The sequence below is a fragment of the Oncorhynchus tshawytscha genome, linkage group LG24 (assembly GCF_018296145.1).
Source record: "Oncorhynchus tshawytscha isolate Ot180627B linkage group LG24, Otsh_v2.0, whole genome shotgun sequence".
Lineage (NCBI taxonomy): Eukaryota > Metazoa > Chordata > Actinopteri > Salmoniformes > Salmonidae > Oncorhynchus > Oncorhynchus tshawytscha.
Window position 1 is genome coordinate 33240809 of NC_056452.1, and position 19815 is coordinate 33260623.

Genomic DNA, 19815 nt, shown 5'->3' on the forward strand with positions numbered 1-19815 from the left:
AATAGAGGAAGCCCTTAGTTTATATAGGATCCAGACTGAATAGAGGAAGCCCTTAGTTTATATAGGATCCAGACTGAATAGAGGAAGCCCTTAGTTTATATAGGATCCAGACTGAATAGAGGAAGCCCTTAGTTTATATAGGATCCAGACTGAATAGAGGAAGCCCTTAGTTTATATAGGATCCAGACTGAATAGAGGAAGCCCTTAGTTTATATAGGATCCAGACTGAATAGAGGAAGCCCTTAGTTTATATAGGATCCAGACTGAATAGAGGAAGCCCTTAGTTTATATAGGATCCAGACTGAATAGAGGAAGCCCTTAGTTTATATAGGATCCAGACTGAATAGAGGAAGCCCTTAGTTTATATAGGATCCAGACTGAATAGAGGAAGCCCTTAGTTTATATAGGATCCAGACTGAATAGAGGAAGCCCTTAGTTTATATAGGATCCAGACTGAATAGAGGAAGCCCTTAGTTTATATAGGATCCAGAACTGATCCAGATGAATAGAGGAAGCCCTTAGTTTATATAGGATCCAGACTGAATAGAGAGGAAGCCCTTAGTTTATATAGGATCCAGACTGAATAGAGGAAGCCCTTAGTTTATATAGGATCCAGAACTAGAATAGAGGAAGCCCTTAGTTTATATAGGATCCAGACTGAATAGAGGAAGCCCTTAGTTTATATAGGATCCAGACTGAATAGAGGAAGCCCTTAGTTTATATAGGATCCAGACTGAATAGAGGAAGCCCTTAGTTTATATAGGATCCTGAAGAAGCCCTGTTTATATAGGATCCAGTCTGAATAGAGGAAGCCCTTAGTTTATATAGGATCCAGACTGAATAGAGGAAGCCCTTAGTTTATATAGGATCCAGACTGAATAGAGGAAGCCCTTAGTTTATATATCCAGGAATAGAGGAAGCCCTTAGTTTATATAGATCCAGACTGAATAGAGGAAGCCCTTAGTTTATATAGGATCCAGACTGAATAGAGGAAGCCCTTAGTTTATATAGGATCCAGACTGAATAGAGGAAGCCCTTAGTTTATATAGGATCCAGACTGAATAGAGGAAGCCCTTAGTTTATATAGGATCCAGACTGAATAGAGGAAGCCCTTAGTTTATATAGGATCCAGACTGAATAGAGGAAGCCCTTAGTTTATATAGGATCCAGACAGAACTAGGATCCAATGAATAGAGGAAGCCCTTAGTTTATATAGGATCCAGACTGAATAGAGGAAGCCCTTAGTTTATATAGGATCCAGACTGAATAGAGGAAGCCCTTAGTTTATATTTGAATATAGGATCCAGACTGAATAGAGGAAGCCCTTAGTTTATATAGGATCCAGACTGAATAGAGGAAGCCCTTAGTTTATATAGGATCCAGACTGAATAGAGGAAGCCCTTAGAAGATCCAGACTGAATTAGTTTATATAGGATCCAGACTGAATAGAGGAAGCCCTTAGTTTATATAGGATCCAGACTGAATAGAGGAAGCCCTTAGTTTTAGATCCAGACTGAATAGAGGAAGCCCTTAGTTTATATAGGATCCAGACTGAATAGAGGAAGCCCTTAGTTTATATAGGATCCAGACTGAATAGAGGAAGCCCTTAGTTTATATAGGATCCAGACTGAATAGAGGAAGCCCTTAGTTTATATAGGATCCAGACTGAATAGAGGAAGCCCTTAGTTTATATAGGATCCAGACTGAATAGAGGAAGCCCTTAGTTTATATAGGATCCAGACTGAATAGAGGAAGCCCTTAGTTTATATAGGATCCAGACTGAATAGAGGAAGCCCTTAGTTTATATAGGATCCAGACTGAATAGAGGAAGCCCTTAGTTTTTATAGGATCCAGACTGAATAGAGGAAGCCCTTAGTTTATATAGGATCCACTGAATAGAGGAAGCCCTTAGTTTATATAGGATCCAGACTGAATAGAGGAAGCCCTTAGTTTATATAGGATCCAGACTGAATAGAGGAAGCCCTTAGTTTATATAGGATCCAGACTGAATAGAGGAAGCCCTTAGTTTATATAGGATCCAGACTGAATAGAGGAAGCCCTTAGTTTATATAGGATCCAGACTGAATAGAGGAAGCCCTTAGTTTATATAGGATCCAGAATCTGATCCAATAGAGGAAGCCCTTAGTTTATATAGGATCCAGACTGAATAGAGGAAGCCCTTAGAAGATCCAGACTGAATAGAGGAAGCCCTTAGTTTATATAGGATCCAGACTGAATAGAGGAAGCCCTTAGTTTATATAGGATCCAGACAGAAGCCCTTAGTTTATATAGGATCCAGACTGAATAGAGGAAGCCCTTAGTTTATATCCAGACTGAATCCAGACTGAATAGAGGAAGCCCTTAGTTTATATAGGATCCAGACTGAATAGAGGAAGCCCTTAGTTTATATAGGATCCAGACTGAATAGAGGAAGCCCTAGAGGATCCAGACTGAATAGAGGAAGCCCTTAGTTTATATAGGATCCAGACTGAATAGAGGAAGCCCTTAGTTTATATAGGATCCAGACTGAATAGAGGAAGCCCTTAGTTTATATAGGATCCAGACTGAATAGAGGAAGCCCTTAGTTTATATAGGATCCAGACTGAATAGAGGAAGCCCTTAGTTTATATAGGATCCAGACAGAAGCCCTGATCCAGACTGAATAGAGGAAGCCCTTAGTTTATATAGGATCCAGACTGAATAGAGGAAGCCCTTAGTTTATATAGGATCCAGACTGAATAGAGGAAGCCCTTAGTTTATATAGGATCCAGACTGAATAGAGGAAGCCCTTAGTTTATATAGGATCCAGACTGAATAGAGGAAGCCCTTAGTTTATATAGGATCCAGTCTGAATAGAGGAAGCCCTTAGTTTATATAGGATCCAGACTAGAGGATCCAGACTGAGGAAGCCCTTAGTTTATATAGGATGTTGTGGTTGACTGTGTTTATACTGAGCTTATCTGACTTCAGACTCTAACACTACATGCTGTCTGTGTGGTGTCTCAGGCAGACCTGCAGTCGACCCTGGGAGACGCGGGGTACATTGTGTTTGGGGTGATTCTGTTTGTCTGGGAGCTGCTGCCAACCTCTCTGGTCGTCTACTTCTTCAGGGTCCGACAGCCTCACCAGGACAAGGTGAGGAGTGTGTGTGCGCATGTGTGCCGATGACATGGACGTTGATTAGGCAGATCCCCGTTGGGTTAAATGTGGAAGACACGTATGGGTTCAACTGAGTAGGTTTCCCCTTTCCCAATACACTGTACTGTTCATTGGTTAAAACGTGTTCTGTCTTTCCCAATACACACACACACACGTACACACACGTACACACACGTACACACACGTACACACACACACACACACACACACACACACACACACACACACACACACACACACACACACACACACACACACACACACACACACACACACACACACACACACACACACACACACACACACACACACACACAGAGGACCAGGATAAGCAGCAGTGTAAGGCCCCTGGATGGACAGCAATTTTCTTGATCTCCTTGCAACTGCTTTGCTCAAGGGCACGATGGCAGGAGAGGGTTTACTGTTCTATACAGGGTCAAGTACAGCTGAATGCCAGTCAGGAAGCGCACTGAAACTCTCATTCCAAAGTTCTTCAATGCTTTTCAATAAGGGAAACATGGAATTGAAATAGGTTGACCCCTAACCCTGGTACTATCCACTGACCCTACAGGCTGGTTTCCTGGACACAGATTAATCCTAGTTAGACTAAAAAGCTTCTTGTTTGTTCAATGGAAATTATTCATTTAGTGTGATTTTAGTCTAATACTAGGTGTGATTTGTGTCTGGGACAGAGTGGGTTTAGTATCATAGAAATCTTGAACTAGAACACCCCTAGCCACACCCTGACCTACGACACCATAGAGAACCAAGGGCTCTCATTGGTCAGGGCGTGACAAGGTGTGATTTGTGTCTGGGACAGAGTGGGTTTAGTATGATAAGAATTTGACGGATATCTGGTTTTGTTGTTCTCCAGAGTGGGACGGGACTCCCAGGACACGTCTTCTCGTCCAGGGCCTATTTCTTTGACAACCCTCGACGTTATGACAGTGATGACGACCTGGTATGGAGCATCATCCCTCAGGACGTACAGGCCAGGTACATGAACAACAGACAATCAAATTGTATTTGTCACGTGCGCCGAATACAACAGGTGTAGTAGACCTTACAGTGAAATGCTGAATACAACAAGTGTAGTAGACCTCACAGTGAAATGCTGAATACAACAGGTGTAGTAGACCTCACAGTGAAATGCTGAATACAACAGGTGTAGTAGACCTCACAGTGAAATGCTGAATACAACAGGTGTAGTAGACCTTACAGTGAAATGCTGAATACAACAAGTGTAGTAGACCTCACAGTGAAATGCTGAATACAACAGGTGTAGTAGACCTCACAGTGAAATGCTGAATACAACAGGTGTAGTAGACCTCACAGTGAAATGCTGAATACAACAGGTGTAGTAGACCTTACAGTGAAATGCTGAATACAACAGGTGTAGTAGACCTTACAGTGAAATGCTGAATACAACAGGTGTAGTAGACCTCACAGTGAAATGCTAAATACAACAGGTGTAGTAGACCTCACAGTGAAATGCTGAATACAACAGGTGTAGTAGACCTCACAGTGAAATGCTGAATACAACAGGTGTAGTAGACCTCACAGTGAAATGCTGAATACAACAGGTGTAGTAGACCTTACAGTGAAATGCTGAATACAACAGGTGTAGTAGACCTCACAGTGAAATGCTGAATACAACAGGTGTAGTAGACCTTACAGTGAAATGCTGAATACAACAGGTGTAGTAGACCTCACAGTGAAATGCTGAATACAACAGGTGTAGTAGACCTCACAGTGAAATGCTGAATACAACAGGTGTAGTAGACCTCACAGTGAAATGCTGAATACAACAGGTGTAGTAGACCTCACAGTGAAATGCTGAATACAACAGGTGTAGTAGACCTCACAGTGAAATGCTGAATACAACAGGTGTAGTAGACCTCACAGTGAAATGCTGAATACAACACAGTGAAATGCTGAATACAACAGATGTAGTAGACCTAACAGTGAAATGCTGAATACAACAGGTGTAGTAGACCTCACAGTGAAATGCTGAATACAACAGGTGTAGTAGACCTCACAGTGAAATGCTGAATACAACAGGTGTAGTAGACCTTACAGTGAAATGCTGAATACAACAGGTTTAGACATTAATGGCTGTGTGTTGAGTTATTTTGAGGGGACAGCAAATGTACACTGTTAAACAAGCTGTACACTCACTACTTTACATTGTAGCAAAGTGTCATTTCTTCAGTGTTGTCACAAGAAAATATATACTCAAATATTTACAAAAATGTGAGGGGTGTACTCACTTTTGTGATATACTGTATATATAGATCATTTGTTAGTCCAAAAATGGATGCCGACAGCAGTCGCACCATTGGAAGACATAGCTTGGACTGTAGCCTACAGTGGTTAGAGTGTAGGGACGGCAGGTAGCCTTGTGGTTAGAGTGTAGGGTCAGCAGGTAGCCTAGTGGTTAGAGTGTAGGGACGGCAGGTAGCATAGTGGTTAGAGTGTAGGGTCAGCAGGTAGCCTAGTGGTTAGAGTGTAGGGACGGCAGGTAGCCTAGTGGTTAGAGTGTAGAGGCGGCAGGTAGCCTAGTGGTTAGAGTGTAGGGGGGGCAGGTAGCCTAGTGGTTAGAGTGTAGGGACGGCAGGTAGCCTAGTGGTTAGAGTGTAGGGACGGCAGGTAGCCTAGTGGTTAGAGTGTAGAGGCGGCAGGTAGCCTAGTGGTTAGAGTGTAGGGAGTGAGTCTAGGGTTTCTGGGATAATGCCATGAGCCATGACCAGCCTTTCAAAGGACTTCATGACTACAGATGTGAGTGCTACCGGACGGTTGTCATTTAGCCAGGTTACCTTAGTGTTCTTGTTCTACTTGCAACATGTAGGAATTACAGACTCTGTCAGCCAGTTGATCAGCACATGCTCTGAGTACACATCCTGGTAATCCGTCTGACTCTGTGGCCTAGTGAATGTTTAAAGGTCTTACTCACATTGGCTATGCAGCGTGTGATCACACAGTCACACACCAGGGACATTAAAAACACAGACAACCAGGTGAACACAAATACACACATGCTGCTGTCAGGTATTACACGTTTTAATATCGAAGTGAGGACCGTGACTGTGGAGAAGCAAGGACCGGGCTTTCCAATAGAGCTTAGATACATACTGACACCGCATCTCAATTAGTAGAAGTTCTGATCTAGGATCAGATCTCCCTGTCCATCTTTTTCATCTTACAGGGCAAAACTGATCCTAGATCAGAACTCCTACCGTGAGACTTTGTGAATATGGGCCCAGGAATGTAATGCTTGTTTTGTCTTTGTCCTCAGTTTGACAGCAGACAGCTATGATTGCAGCAGCAGCACAGCCCTGCCCCCAGAGGAGCTCAACCCTTATTGAAGACTTTCTATTGGCCCTGAACCTTATTTAAGAGCTCTGATTGGTCCGGAACTTTTACAAGAGCTCCTATTGATTGGTCCGGAGCTCTTTTTGAAGTCTTCCTGTTGGCCCTGTCTCTTTTTTGCACACGCCTACACTGATGACCTCACACCCGAGGGCCTCGGGTCGAGACACGGGGGTGAATATCATCAAGGACTTTATTCATTCTATTTTCTACTGTTTTGATAAATAAAGTCAACATATTTTCTAAAGGGCAGTAAGTATTGAGATGATGGTCTTAGGGGGCATACATAACTTGCACAAAGAAATATGAATATGTAAAAAGGTTTATAATCAAGGTGTACAACATTGGCAGCTAAGAGCTGAATTGCACTGTACAGTCCATCAGAATATTACCTGAATTCACTGTGTTAAAAACATGTTGACTGTTTAGAAGTATGACGTATGCAATAATTCATTTACAGCTATTTCCTAATCTGTATCCATTTATATTCCCAATGTCTCCTTTTCATGTTTTTAACACAAGCAGCTAAAATGGTTCATAGGCATTAGTTATCTTTGCTGAGGGAGGAGATGTACTGTACATGTGTTCTGGTCTTTACAATCCTCTCTCACATTGGAGTCTCCATAATAAAAAACTATTTTATAAAACACCTTGATTGTGCTTTAGGACAGTGTGGTGGAACACATTCTAATTCTATAGGTGGAACACATTCTAATTCTATAGGTGGAACACATTCTAATTCTATAGGTGGAACAATCTAATTCTATAGGTGGAACACATTCTAATTCTATAGGTGGAACACATTCTAATTCTATAGGTGGAACACATTCTAATTCTATAGGTGGAACAATCTAATTCTGTAGGTAGAACACATTCTAATTCTATTGGTGGAACATTCTAATTCTATAGGTGGAACACATTCTAATTCTATAGGTGGAACACATTCTAATTCTATAGGTGGAACACATTCTAATTCTATAGATGGGACTCCTGAGTGGCGCAGCGGTCTAAGGCACTGCCTCTCAGTGCAAGAGCTGTCACTGCCGTTCCTGTTTCAAATCCAGTGCTGCACCACATCCAGCCGTGACTGGGAGTCCCTTAGGGCGCTGCACAATTGGCCCAGCATCGTCCGGGTTTGGCCCGGGTAGGCCATCATTGTAAATAAGAATTTGTTCTTAACTGACTTGCCTAGTTAAATAAAGGTTCTAAAAATGGAACACATTACATGGGTGGAACAAAATCTGATTCTATAGATGTAACACATTCTAAATCTATAGGTGGAACACATTCTAAATCTATAGATGTAACACATTCTAAATCTATAGGTGGAACACATTCTAAATCTATAGGTGGAACACATTCTAAATCTATAGGTGGAACACATTCTAAATCTATAGGTGGAACACATTCTAAATCTATAGGTGGAACACATTCTAAATCTATAGGTGGAACACATTCTAAATCTATAGGTGGAACACATTCTAAATCTATAGGTGGAACACATTCTAAATCTATAGGTGGAACACATTCTAAATCTATAGATGTAACACATTCTAAATCTATAGATGTAACACATTCTAAATCTATAGATGTAACACATTCTAAATCTATAGATGTAACACATTCTAAATCTATAGATGTAACACATTCTAAATCTATAGATGTAACACATTCTAAATCTATAGATGTAACACATTCTAAATCTATAGATGTAACACATTCTAAATCTATAGGTTGAAGATGTTTTTGTCTGTCTTCAAGACCCTACCAGCAACAGTCTGTGATAGCCACTGCTGGGAACCTGCACTCTGAGAACCACTCGTAAAGAAAGCCACTGAATACAGTCCATACATGTGGTCAGACAGGAATCTGTCTCTTCAGCCCTTTCCCAAGGATCATAGCCTGTTTGAAAAGACATTTAGTCCTGACAGAGTCAGCATATTGTCGCCACATTTCTGCTTGATGTCTGAGCAGAAACAGACCATGAAACATGGATCAAGTGTAACGACAATCAATCCATCAATCCAATCAATCCAAGTCCTTTACAGAAGTACAACATTCATACTAGTCTGGAATTGTGATTGGCCTTAACAATACAGATATAATTAGCATTAACAATAAGGATGTAATTAGCATTAACAATATAGTTGTAATTAGCATTAACAATATAGTTGTAATTAGCATTAACAATATAGTTGTAATTAGCATTAACAATACAGATATAATTAGCATTAACAATACAGATGTAATTAGCATTAACAATATAGTTGTAATTGGCATTAACAATAGAGATGTAATTGGCATTGAAAATATAGTTGTAATTGGCATTAACAATACAGATATAATTTGCATTAACAATACAGATGTAATTGGCATTAACAATACAGATGTAATTGGCATTAAAAATATAGTTGTAATTGGCATTAACAATACAGATATAATTTGCATTAACAATACAGATATAATTGGCATTAAAAATATAGTTGTAATTGGCATTAACAATACAGATATAATTGGCATTAAAAATATAGTTGTAATTGGCATTAACAATATAGTTGTAATTAGCATTAACAATATAGTTGTAATTGGCATTAACAATAGAGATGTAATTGGCATTGAAAATATAGTTGTAATTGGCATTAACAATACAGATGTAATTGGCATTAACAATAGAGATGTAATTGGCATTAACAATACAGATGTAATTGGCATTAACGATACAGATGTAATTGGCATTAACAATACAGATGTAATTGGCATTAACAATACAGATGTAATTGGCATTAACAATACATGAAAAGTTCAGATTGAGAATACTTTGAATGGTTGTAGTAAATAGTGCTTGCAGTAATGACATTAACCGTAATGTGTGAGATGGTTAACTGTTAAGTCTGGTGGATAAATAGAGTATTATTGTTTCACCTAGCAACAACCCTGAACAACAAGCCTGATGTGGAATACGACAGCACATGTCTCCACTGTGAAGAGCCTGCAGTTAGATGACAGACCAACACAGAGGACTGGCTGCACACAAATGACAACAGTAACAGTATACAACAGCTCCCTGTTGACTATGTCAGCCCAGAGTCTATCAGTCAGTTAAAGATGACTATGTCAGCCCAGAGCAGTGCTGCCATCTGCAAGCTAGAGTCTATCAGTCAGTTAAAGATGACTATGTCAGCCCAGAGTTATCAGTCAGTTAAAGATGACTATGTCAGCCCAGAGCAGTGCTGCCATCTGCAGCCCAGAGTCTATCAGTCAGTTAAAGATGACTATGTCAGCCCAGAGTTATCAGTCAGTTAAAGATGACTATGTCAGCCCAGAGTCCATCAGTCAGTTAAAGTTGACTATGTCAGCCCAGAGTCTATCAATCAGTTAAAGTGACTATGTCAGTGCTGCCATCTGCAGGCTAGAGTCTATCAGTCAGTTAAAGATGACTATGTCAGCCCAGAGCAGTGCTGCCATCTGCAGGCTGGAGTCGTTCAGTCAGTTAAAGATGACTATGTCAGCCCAGAGTTATCAGTCAGTTAAAGATGACTATGTCAGCCCAGAGCAGTGCTGCCATCTGCAGGCTGGAGTCGTTCAGTCAGTTAAAGATGACTATGTCAGCCCAGAGTCGATCAGTCAGTTAAAGATGACTATGTCAGCCCAGAGTCTATCAGTCAGTTAAAGATGACTATGTCAGCCCAGAGTCTATCAGTCAGTTAAAGATGACTATGTCAGCCCAGAGTCTATCAGTCAGTTAAAGATGACTATGTCAGCCCAGAGTCTATCAGTCAGTTAAAGATGACTATGTCAGAGTCCCAGAGCCTATCAGTCAGTTAAAAGATGACTATGTCATGCCCAGAGTCTATCAGTCAGTTAAAGATGACTAGCCCAGAGTCTATCAGTCAGTTAAAGATGACCAGAGTCTATCAGTCAGTTAAAGATGACTATGTCAGCCCAGAGTCTATCAGTCAGTTAAAGATGACTATGTCAGCCCAGAGCCTATCAGTCAGTTAAAGATGACTAAAGATGTCAGCCCAGAGTCTATCAGTCAGTTAAAGATGACTATGTCAGCCCAGAGTCTATCAGTCAGTTAAAGATGACTATGTCAGCCCAGAGTCTATCAGTCAGTTAAAGATGACTATGTCAGCCCAGAGTCTATCAGTCAGTTAAAGATGACTATGTCAGCCCAGAGTCTATCAGTCAGTTAAAGATGACTATGTCAGCCCAGAGCCTATCAGTCAGTTAAAGATGACTATGTCAGCCCAGAGCCTATCAGTCAGTTAAAGATGACTATGTCAGCCCAGAGTCTATCAGTCAGTTAAAAGATGACTCTATGTCAGTTAAAGATGACTATGTCAGCCCAGAGTCTATCAGTCAGTTAAAGATGACTATGTCAGCCCAGAGTCTATCAGTCAGTTAAAGATGACTATGTCAGCCCAGAGTCTATCAGTCAGTTAAAGATGACTATGTCAGCCCAGAGCCTATCAGTCAGTTAAAGATGACTATGTCAGCCCAGAGTCTATCAGTCAGTTAAAGATGACTATGTCAGCCCAGAGTCTATCAGTCAGTTAAAGAGACTATTCAGCCCAAATCAGTCAGTTAAAGATGACTATGTCAGCCCAGAGTCTATCAGTCAGTTAAAGATGACTATGTCAGCCCAGAGTCTATCAGTTAAAGATCTATGTCAGCCCAGAGTCGATCAGTCAGTTAAAGATGACTATGTCAGCCCAGAGTCTATCAGTCAGTTAAAGATGACTATGTCAGCCCAGAGTCTATCAGTCAGTTAAAGATGACTATGTCAGCCCAGAGTCTATCAGTCAGTTAAAGATGACTATGTCAGCCCAGAGTCCATCAGTCAGTTAAAGATGACTATGTCAGCCCAGAGTCCATCAGTCAGTTAAAGATGACTATGTCAGCCCAGAGTCCATCAGTCAGTTAAAGATGACTATGTCAGCCCAGAGTCTATCAGTCAGTTAAAGATGACTATGTCAGCCCAGAGTCTATCAGTCAGTTAAAGATGACTGTCAGCCCAGAGCAGTGCTGCCACCTGTCTATCAGTCAAATTCAACATAACATATGTTTCATAAAATGTCTCATAATCATTTAATATTTATTGTACTTTGATATTGTACAAACAATTATTGTAAATCCTGGCAAGAAGGGAAGGATAGAGAGAGGGAAGAAGGGGGAGGGAGGGAGAGAGAGATGGAGGAGGAGGAGGGATAGAGAGAGGGAGGGATAGAGAGGGAAGAAGGGGGAGGGAGGGAGAGAGAGAGGGAAGGAGGAGGAGGGATAGAGAGAGGGAGGGATAGAGAGAGGGAGGGGGAGGGATAGAGAGAGGGAGGAGGAGGAGAGAAAGAGAGAGGGAGTGGGTAGGGAGAGGGAGGGGGTAGGGAGGAATAGAGAGAAGGGGTGAAAGGGAGAGAAAGAGAAGGAAGGAGGGACAGAGAGGGAAGGAGGGGGAGGGAGGGATGGATAGAGAGAAAGAGGGGATAGGGAGGGATAGAGAGAGAGAAAGAGGGGATAGGGAGGGATAGAGAGGGGGTAGGGCGAGGAGGGGGAGGCAGGGATAGAGAGAGGGAGGGATAGAGAGAGGGAGGGATAGAGAGTGGGAGGGAGGGATAGAGGGAGGGGCAGGGAGGGATAGATGGAGGGGCAGGGAGGGATAGAGAGAGAGAGGGAAGAGTTGACTTCTAGTACATATTAAGATAAACTGAAGGGAAGAGGTGACCTCTAGTACATATTAACATAAGTATGTTAACTGGGATATTCGGGACGGTAGCGTCCCACCACGCCAACAGCCAGTGAAAGTGCAGGGCGCCAAATTCAAAACAACAAAAATCTCATAATTAAAATTCCTCAATCATACAAGTATTTTATACCATTTTAAAGATACAATTCTCGTTAATCCAGCCACTGTATCTGATTTTAAAAAGGCTTTCCAGCGAAAGCACCTCAAACGATTATGTTAGGTCACCACCAAGTCATAGAAAAACACAGCCATTTTTCCATCCAAAGAGAGGAGTGACAAAAAGCAGAAATATAGATAAAATTAATCACTAACCTTTGATGATCTTCATCAGATGACACTCATAGGACTTCATGTTACACAATACATGTATGTCTTGTTCGATAAAGTGCATATTTATATCCAAAAATCTAATTTTACATTGGCGTGTTATGTTCAGTAGTTCTAAAACATGCAGTGATTTTGCAGAGAGCCACATCAATTCACAGAAACACTCAAAATAAACATGAATAAAAGATACAACTATTATACATGGAACTTTAGATAAACTTCTCCTTAATGCAACCGCTGTGTCAGATTTGAAAAAACTTTACGGAAAAACAAACCATGCAATAATCTGAGTACGGCACTCAGAGACCAAACCAGCCAAAGAAATATCCGCCATGTTGTGTAGTCAACATTAGTCAGAAATAGCATTTTAAATATTCACTTACCTTTGATGATCTTCATCAGAATGCACTCCCAGGAATCCCAGTTCCACAATAACTGACTCAAAGAGCCCTTATGAGCCCCTCCTTTACAATAGAAGCCTCAAACAAGTTTCTAAAGACTGTTGACATCTAGTGGAAGCCTTAGAAAGTGCAACATGACCAATATCCCACTGTATCTTCAATAGGTAATGAGTTGAAAAACGACCAGCCTCAGATTTTCCTTTTCCTGGTTGGATTTTTTCTCAGGTTTTCGCCTGCCATATGAGATCTGTTATATTCACAGACATCATTCAAACAGGTTTAGATGCATATTCCAGCTTTAATGGCTGAGTAGCAGGCAGTTTACTCTGGGCACCTTATTCATCCAAGCTACTCAATACTGCCCCCCCCAGTCACCAAGAAGTTAAGAAGTCCATGGGCACACGTGATCATTAACAATACAGCCCCCCAGTCACCAAGAAGGTAAGAAGAAGAAGGGGTCGTGATCATTAACAATACAGCGGCAGCCAAAGACCCCAAAGAGGTGGAATAACGGAGGATGCAGTAAGACCTGTGGATAGAGAAATACATTTACATTCTGGTCATTTGGCAGACGCTCTTATCCAGAGGGTAAGATATATTCAATTCACTATACTCTTATCCAGAGGGTAAGATATATTCAATTCACTATACTCTTATCCAGAGGGTATCAAGTCACTATATTTAACTAAGGTAGGACAGACAACCACATATCAGTCATTATATTATAACTAAGGTAGGATAGACATTCACATATCAGTCATTATATTATAACTAAGGTAGGATAGACAACCACATATCAGTCATTATATTATAACTAAGGTAGGATAGACAACCACATATCAGTCATTATATTTAACTAAGGTAGGACAGACAACCACATATCAGTCATTATATTACAACTAAGGTAGGACAGACAACCACATATCAGTCATTATATTATAACTAAGGTAGGACAGACAACCACATGTGTCATTACAACTAAGGTAGGATAGACAACCACATGTGTATAACAACTAAGGTAGGATAGACAACCACATGTGTCATTACAACTAAGGTAGGATAGACAACCACATGTGTCATTACAACTAAGGTAGGATAGACAACCACATGTGTCATTACAACTAAGGTAGGATAGACAACCACATGTCATTACAACTAAGGTAGGATAGACAACCACATGTGTCATTATATTATAACTAAGGTAGGATAGACAACCACATGTGTCATTATATTATAACTAAGGTAGGATAGACAACCACATATCAGTCACTATATTCAACTAAGGTAGGATAGACAACCACATATCAGTCATTATATTATAACTAAGGTAGGATAGACAACCACATATCAGTCATTATATTATAACTAAGGTAGGATAGACAACCACATATCAGTCATTATATTATAACTAAGGTAGGATAGACAACCACATATCAGTCATTATATTCAACTAAGGTAGGACAGACAACCACATATCAGTCATTATATTACAACTAAGGTAGGATAGACAACCACATGTGTCATTACAACTAAGGTAGGATAGACAACCACATGTGTCATTACAACTAAGGTAGGATAGACAACCACATGTGTCATTACAACTAAGGTAGGATAGACAACCACATGTGTCATTACAACTAAGGTAGGATAGACAACCACATGTGTCATTACAACTAAGGTAGGATAGACAACCACATGTGTCATTACAACTAAGGTAGGATAGACAACCACATGTGTCATTACAACTAAGGTAGGATAGACAACCACATGTGTCATTATATTATAACTAAGGTAGGATAGACAACCACATGTGTCATTACAACTAAGGTAGGATAGACAACCACATATCAGTCATTATATTATAACTAAGGGAGGACAGACAACCACATATCAGTCATTATATTACAACTAAGGTAGGATAGACAACCACATATCAGTCATTATATTATAACTAAGGTAGGATAGACAACCACATATCAGTCATTATATTACAACTAAGGTAGGATAGACAACCACATATCAGTCATTACATTATAACTAAGGTAGGATAGACAACCACATATCAGTCATTATATTATAACTAAGGTAGGATAGACAACCACATATCAGTCATTATATTATAACTAAGGTAGGATAGACAACCACATATCAGTCATTACATTATAACTAAGGTAGGATAGACAACCACATATCAGTCATTATATTATAACTAAGGTAGGATAGACAACCACATGTGTCATTACAACTAAGGTAGGATAGACAACCACATATCAGTCATTATATTATAACTAAGGGAGGACAGACAACCACATATCAGTCATTATATTATAACTAAGGTAGGATAGACAACCACATGTGTCATTACAACTAAGGTAGGATAGACAACCACATATCAGTCATTATATTATAACTAAGGGAGGACAGACAACCACATATCAGTCATTATATTATAACTAAGGTAGGATAGACAACCACATGTGTCATTACAACTAAGGTAGGATAGACAACCACATATCAGTCATTATATTATAACTAAGGGAGGACAGACAACCACATATCAGTCATTATACTATAACTAAGGTAGGACAGACAACCACATATCAGTCATTATATTACAACTAAGGTAGGATAGACAACCACATGTGTCATTACAACTAAGGTAGGATAGACAACCACATGTGTCATTACAACTAAGGTAGGATAGACAACCACATATCAGTCATTACATTATAACTAAGGTAGGATAGACAACCACATATCAGTCATTATATTATAACTAAGGTAGGATAGACAACCACATATGTCATTACAACTAAGGTAGGATAGACAACCACATATCAGTCATTATATTATAACTAAGGTAGGATAGACAACCACATATCAGTCATTATATTATAACTAAGGTAGGATAGACAACCACATATGTCATTACAACTAAGGTAGGATAGACAACCACATGTGTCATTACAACTAAGGTAGGATAGACAACCACATATCAGTCATTATATTATAACTAAGGTAGGATAGACAACCACATATCAGTCATTATATTATAACTAAGGTAGGACAGACAACCACATATCAGTCATTATATTATAACTAAGGTAGGATAGACAACCACATATCAGTCATTATATTATAACTAAGGTAGGATAGACAACCACATGTGTCATTACATTACAACTAAGGTAGGATAGACAACCGCATATCAGTCATTACATTATAACTAAGGTAGGATAGACAACCACATATCAGTCATTATATTACAACTAAGGGAGGACAGTCAACCACATATCAGTCATTATATTATAACTAAGGTAGGATAGACAACCACATATCAGTCATTATATTATAACTAAGGGTAGGATAGACAACCACATATCAGTCATTATATTATAACTAAGGTAGGATAGACAACCACATATCAGTCATTACATTATAACTAAGGTAGGATAGACAACCACATATCAGTCATTATATTACAACTAAGGGAGGACAGACAACCACATATCAGTCATTATATTATAACTAAGGTAGGATAGACAACCACATATCAGTCATTATATTATAACTAAGGGAGGACAGACAACCACATATCAGTCATTATATTATAACTAAGGTAGGACAGACAACCACATATCAGTCATTATATTACAACTAAGGGAGGACAGACAACCACATATCAGTCATTATATTATAACTAAGGTAGGACAGACAACCACATATCAGTCATTATATTACAACTAAGGGAGGACAGACAACCACATATCAGTCATTATATTACAACTAAGGGAGGACAGACAACCACATATCAGTCATTATATTATAACTAAGGTAGGACAGACAACCACATATCAGTCATTATATTACAACTAAGGGAGGACAGACAACCACATATCAGTCATTATATTACAACTAAGGTAGGACAGACAACCACATATCAGTCATTGTATTACAACTAAGGTAGGATAGACAACCACATAGCAGTCATTACATTATAACTAAGGTAGGATAGACAACCACATATCAGTCATTACATTATAACTAAGGTAGGATAGACAACCACATATCAGTCATTACATTATAACTAAGGTAGGACAGACAACCACATATCAGTCATTGTATTACAACTAAGGTAGGATAGACAACCACATAGCAGTCATTACATTATAACTAAGGTAGGATAGACAACCACATATCAGTCATTACATTATAACTAAGGTAGGATAGACAACCACATATCAGTCATTACATTATAACTAAGGTAGGATAGACAACCACATATCAGTCATTATATTATAACTAAGGTAGGATAGACAACCACATATGTCATTACAACTAAGGTAGGACAGACAACCACATATCAGTCATTACATTATAACTAAGGTAGGATAGACAACCACATATGTCATTACATTATAACTAAGGTAGGATAGACAACCACATATGTCATTACATTATAACTAAGGTAGGATAGACAACCACATATGTCATTACATTATAACTAAGGTAGGATAGACAACCACATATCAGTCATTACATTATAACTAAGGTAGGATAGACAACCACATATGTCATTACAACATAGGATCATGTGTCATTATATTATAACTAAGGTAGGATAGACTACCACATATCAGTCATTATATTACAACTAAGGTAGGATAAACAACCACATATCAGTCATTACATTACAACTAAGGTAGGATAGACAACCACATATCAGTCATTATATTACAATTATAGACAACCACATATGTCATTACAACTAAGGTAGGACAGACAACCACATATCAGTCATTACATTATAACTAAGGTAGGATAGACAACCACATATCAGTCATTACATTATAACTAAGGTAGGATAGACAACCACATATGTCATTACATTATAACTAAGGTAGGATAGACAACCACATATGTCATTACATTATAACTAAGGTAGGATAGACAACCACATATGTCATTACAACTAAGGTAGGATAGACAACCACATATCAGTCATTACATTACAACTAAGGTAGGATAGACAACCACATATCAGTCATTATATTATAACTAAGGTAGGATAAACAACCACATATCAGTCATTACATTACAACTAAGGTAGGATAAACAACCACATATCAGTCATTACATTACAACTAAGGTAGGATAAACAACCACATATCAGTCATTACATTACAACTAAGGTGACTTACATTACATCCAAAGTAATTACATCGGAGTCCTCTTCACAACAAGATCCTCTTCAACATGACTCTGTGTCTCCGGTTCTTCTCTGACCTCAGTAAGACCCAGTCCCTCTTCTTTATGGCTACCAGAGCCCACAGTGATGACTTCATCCAGTATAAGCCCAGAGTGGGAGACAGGTAATATAATTATAATAATAGATGATAATAGAATGATAATAGATAATAGTAATAATAATATATATATATATATATATATATAATATAAATAATATATAATATAAACAATAATCATTATAGTAATCATTATCATAATGTCACGGTTTTCCTCCTCTTCGTCTGAAGAAGAGAGGCGAGAAGGATCAGAGGACCAATATGCGGCGTGGTAAGTGTCGATGGTTTTAATAGGAAAACTCAAACATGAACACATATACAAAACAAGACACATGAAAACCCGAAACAGCCCTATCGGGTGCAGTAAACACAAAGACAGGAAACAATCACCCACAAAATACCCAAAGAATATGGCTGCCTAAATATGGTTCCCAATCAGAGACAACGATAAACACCTGCCTCTGACTGAGAACCACTCTAGGCAACCATAGACTTACCTAGACAACTAAACTGAACACAACTCCATTAATCTAATAAACCCCTAGACAACACGAACACAATAAATCACCCTCGTCACACCCTGGCCTAACCAGAATAACAAAGAAAACACAGAATACTAAGGCCAGGGCGTGACACATAATAATATAATAATAATAGTAATCATTATCATAATAATAATATAAAATTAATAATAATAATAATAATGGTAATAATAATAATAATTACATGGTACTGCATATAGTAAATAAATAAATAATAATAGTAATAATTATAATAATAGTAATAATAATACTTAATATAATATAAATAATGATAATAGTAATCATTATCATAGTAATATAATAATAAGAATAGTAATACTAATATTAATAATTATAATATATAATGTATTAATAATAATGCATAGAATATATAACAATAATAATAATAATATTATAGTAAAATACATTGAGTATACAAAACATTAGGAACACCTTAATATTGAGTTGCACCCCTTTTGCCCCTAGAACAGCCTCAATTCAAGAGGGCATGGACTCCACAAGGTGTCAAAAGCGTTCCACATGAATGCTGGCCCAAGTTGACAACAATGCTTCCCACAGCAGCGTTGCAGTTCTTGACACACTCTAACACAAAGCACCTACTACCATACCCTGTTCAAAGGCACTGAAATCTTTTTTCTTGACAGGTAATATAATAATAATAATATACTAATATATAATTATAATAATTGTTAATAATAGTAATAATGTATAATACAACTAATTATAAATGGCACACATACACAATCCAGGCCTCTATTGTCTCAATGCTTAAAAATCCTTCTTTAACCTCTATGGGATCGGTGCCCCCCGGACGGTTGAGCTAACGTAGGCTAATGTGATTAGCATGAGGTTGTAAGTAACAAGAACATTTCTCAGGACATAGACATGTCTTATATGGGCTGAAAGCTTACATTCTTGTTAATCTAACTACACTGTCCAATGTATAGTAGCTATTACAGTGAAAAAATACC

The 19815-nt window shown here is 38.7% G+C and overlaps 1 protein-coding gene across 1 annotated transcript in view; it reads left to right on the forward strand.

Moving 5' to 3' along the window:
* The window catches only part of gpr137ba (G protein-coupled receptor 137Ba), a 45771-nt gene extending 38594 nt beyond the window's left edge, over positions 1-7177 (forward strand). Inside the window, exons 5-7 of the mRNA XM_042305700.1 lie at positions 3007-3135; positions 4034-4155; positions 6455-7177. Of these exons, the coding sequence (XP_042161634.1) occupies positions 3007-3135; positions 4034-4155; positions 6455-6524 (321 nt within the window). The 3' untranslated portion in view covers positions 6525-7177. The remainder of the gene's footprint in view (positions 1-3006; positions 3136-4033; positions 4156-6454) is intronic.
* Positions 7178-19815: the final 12638 nt, after the last annotated feature.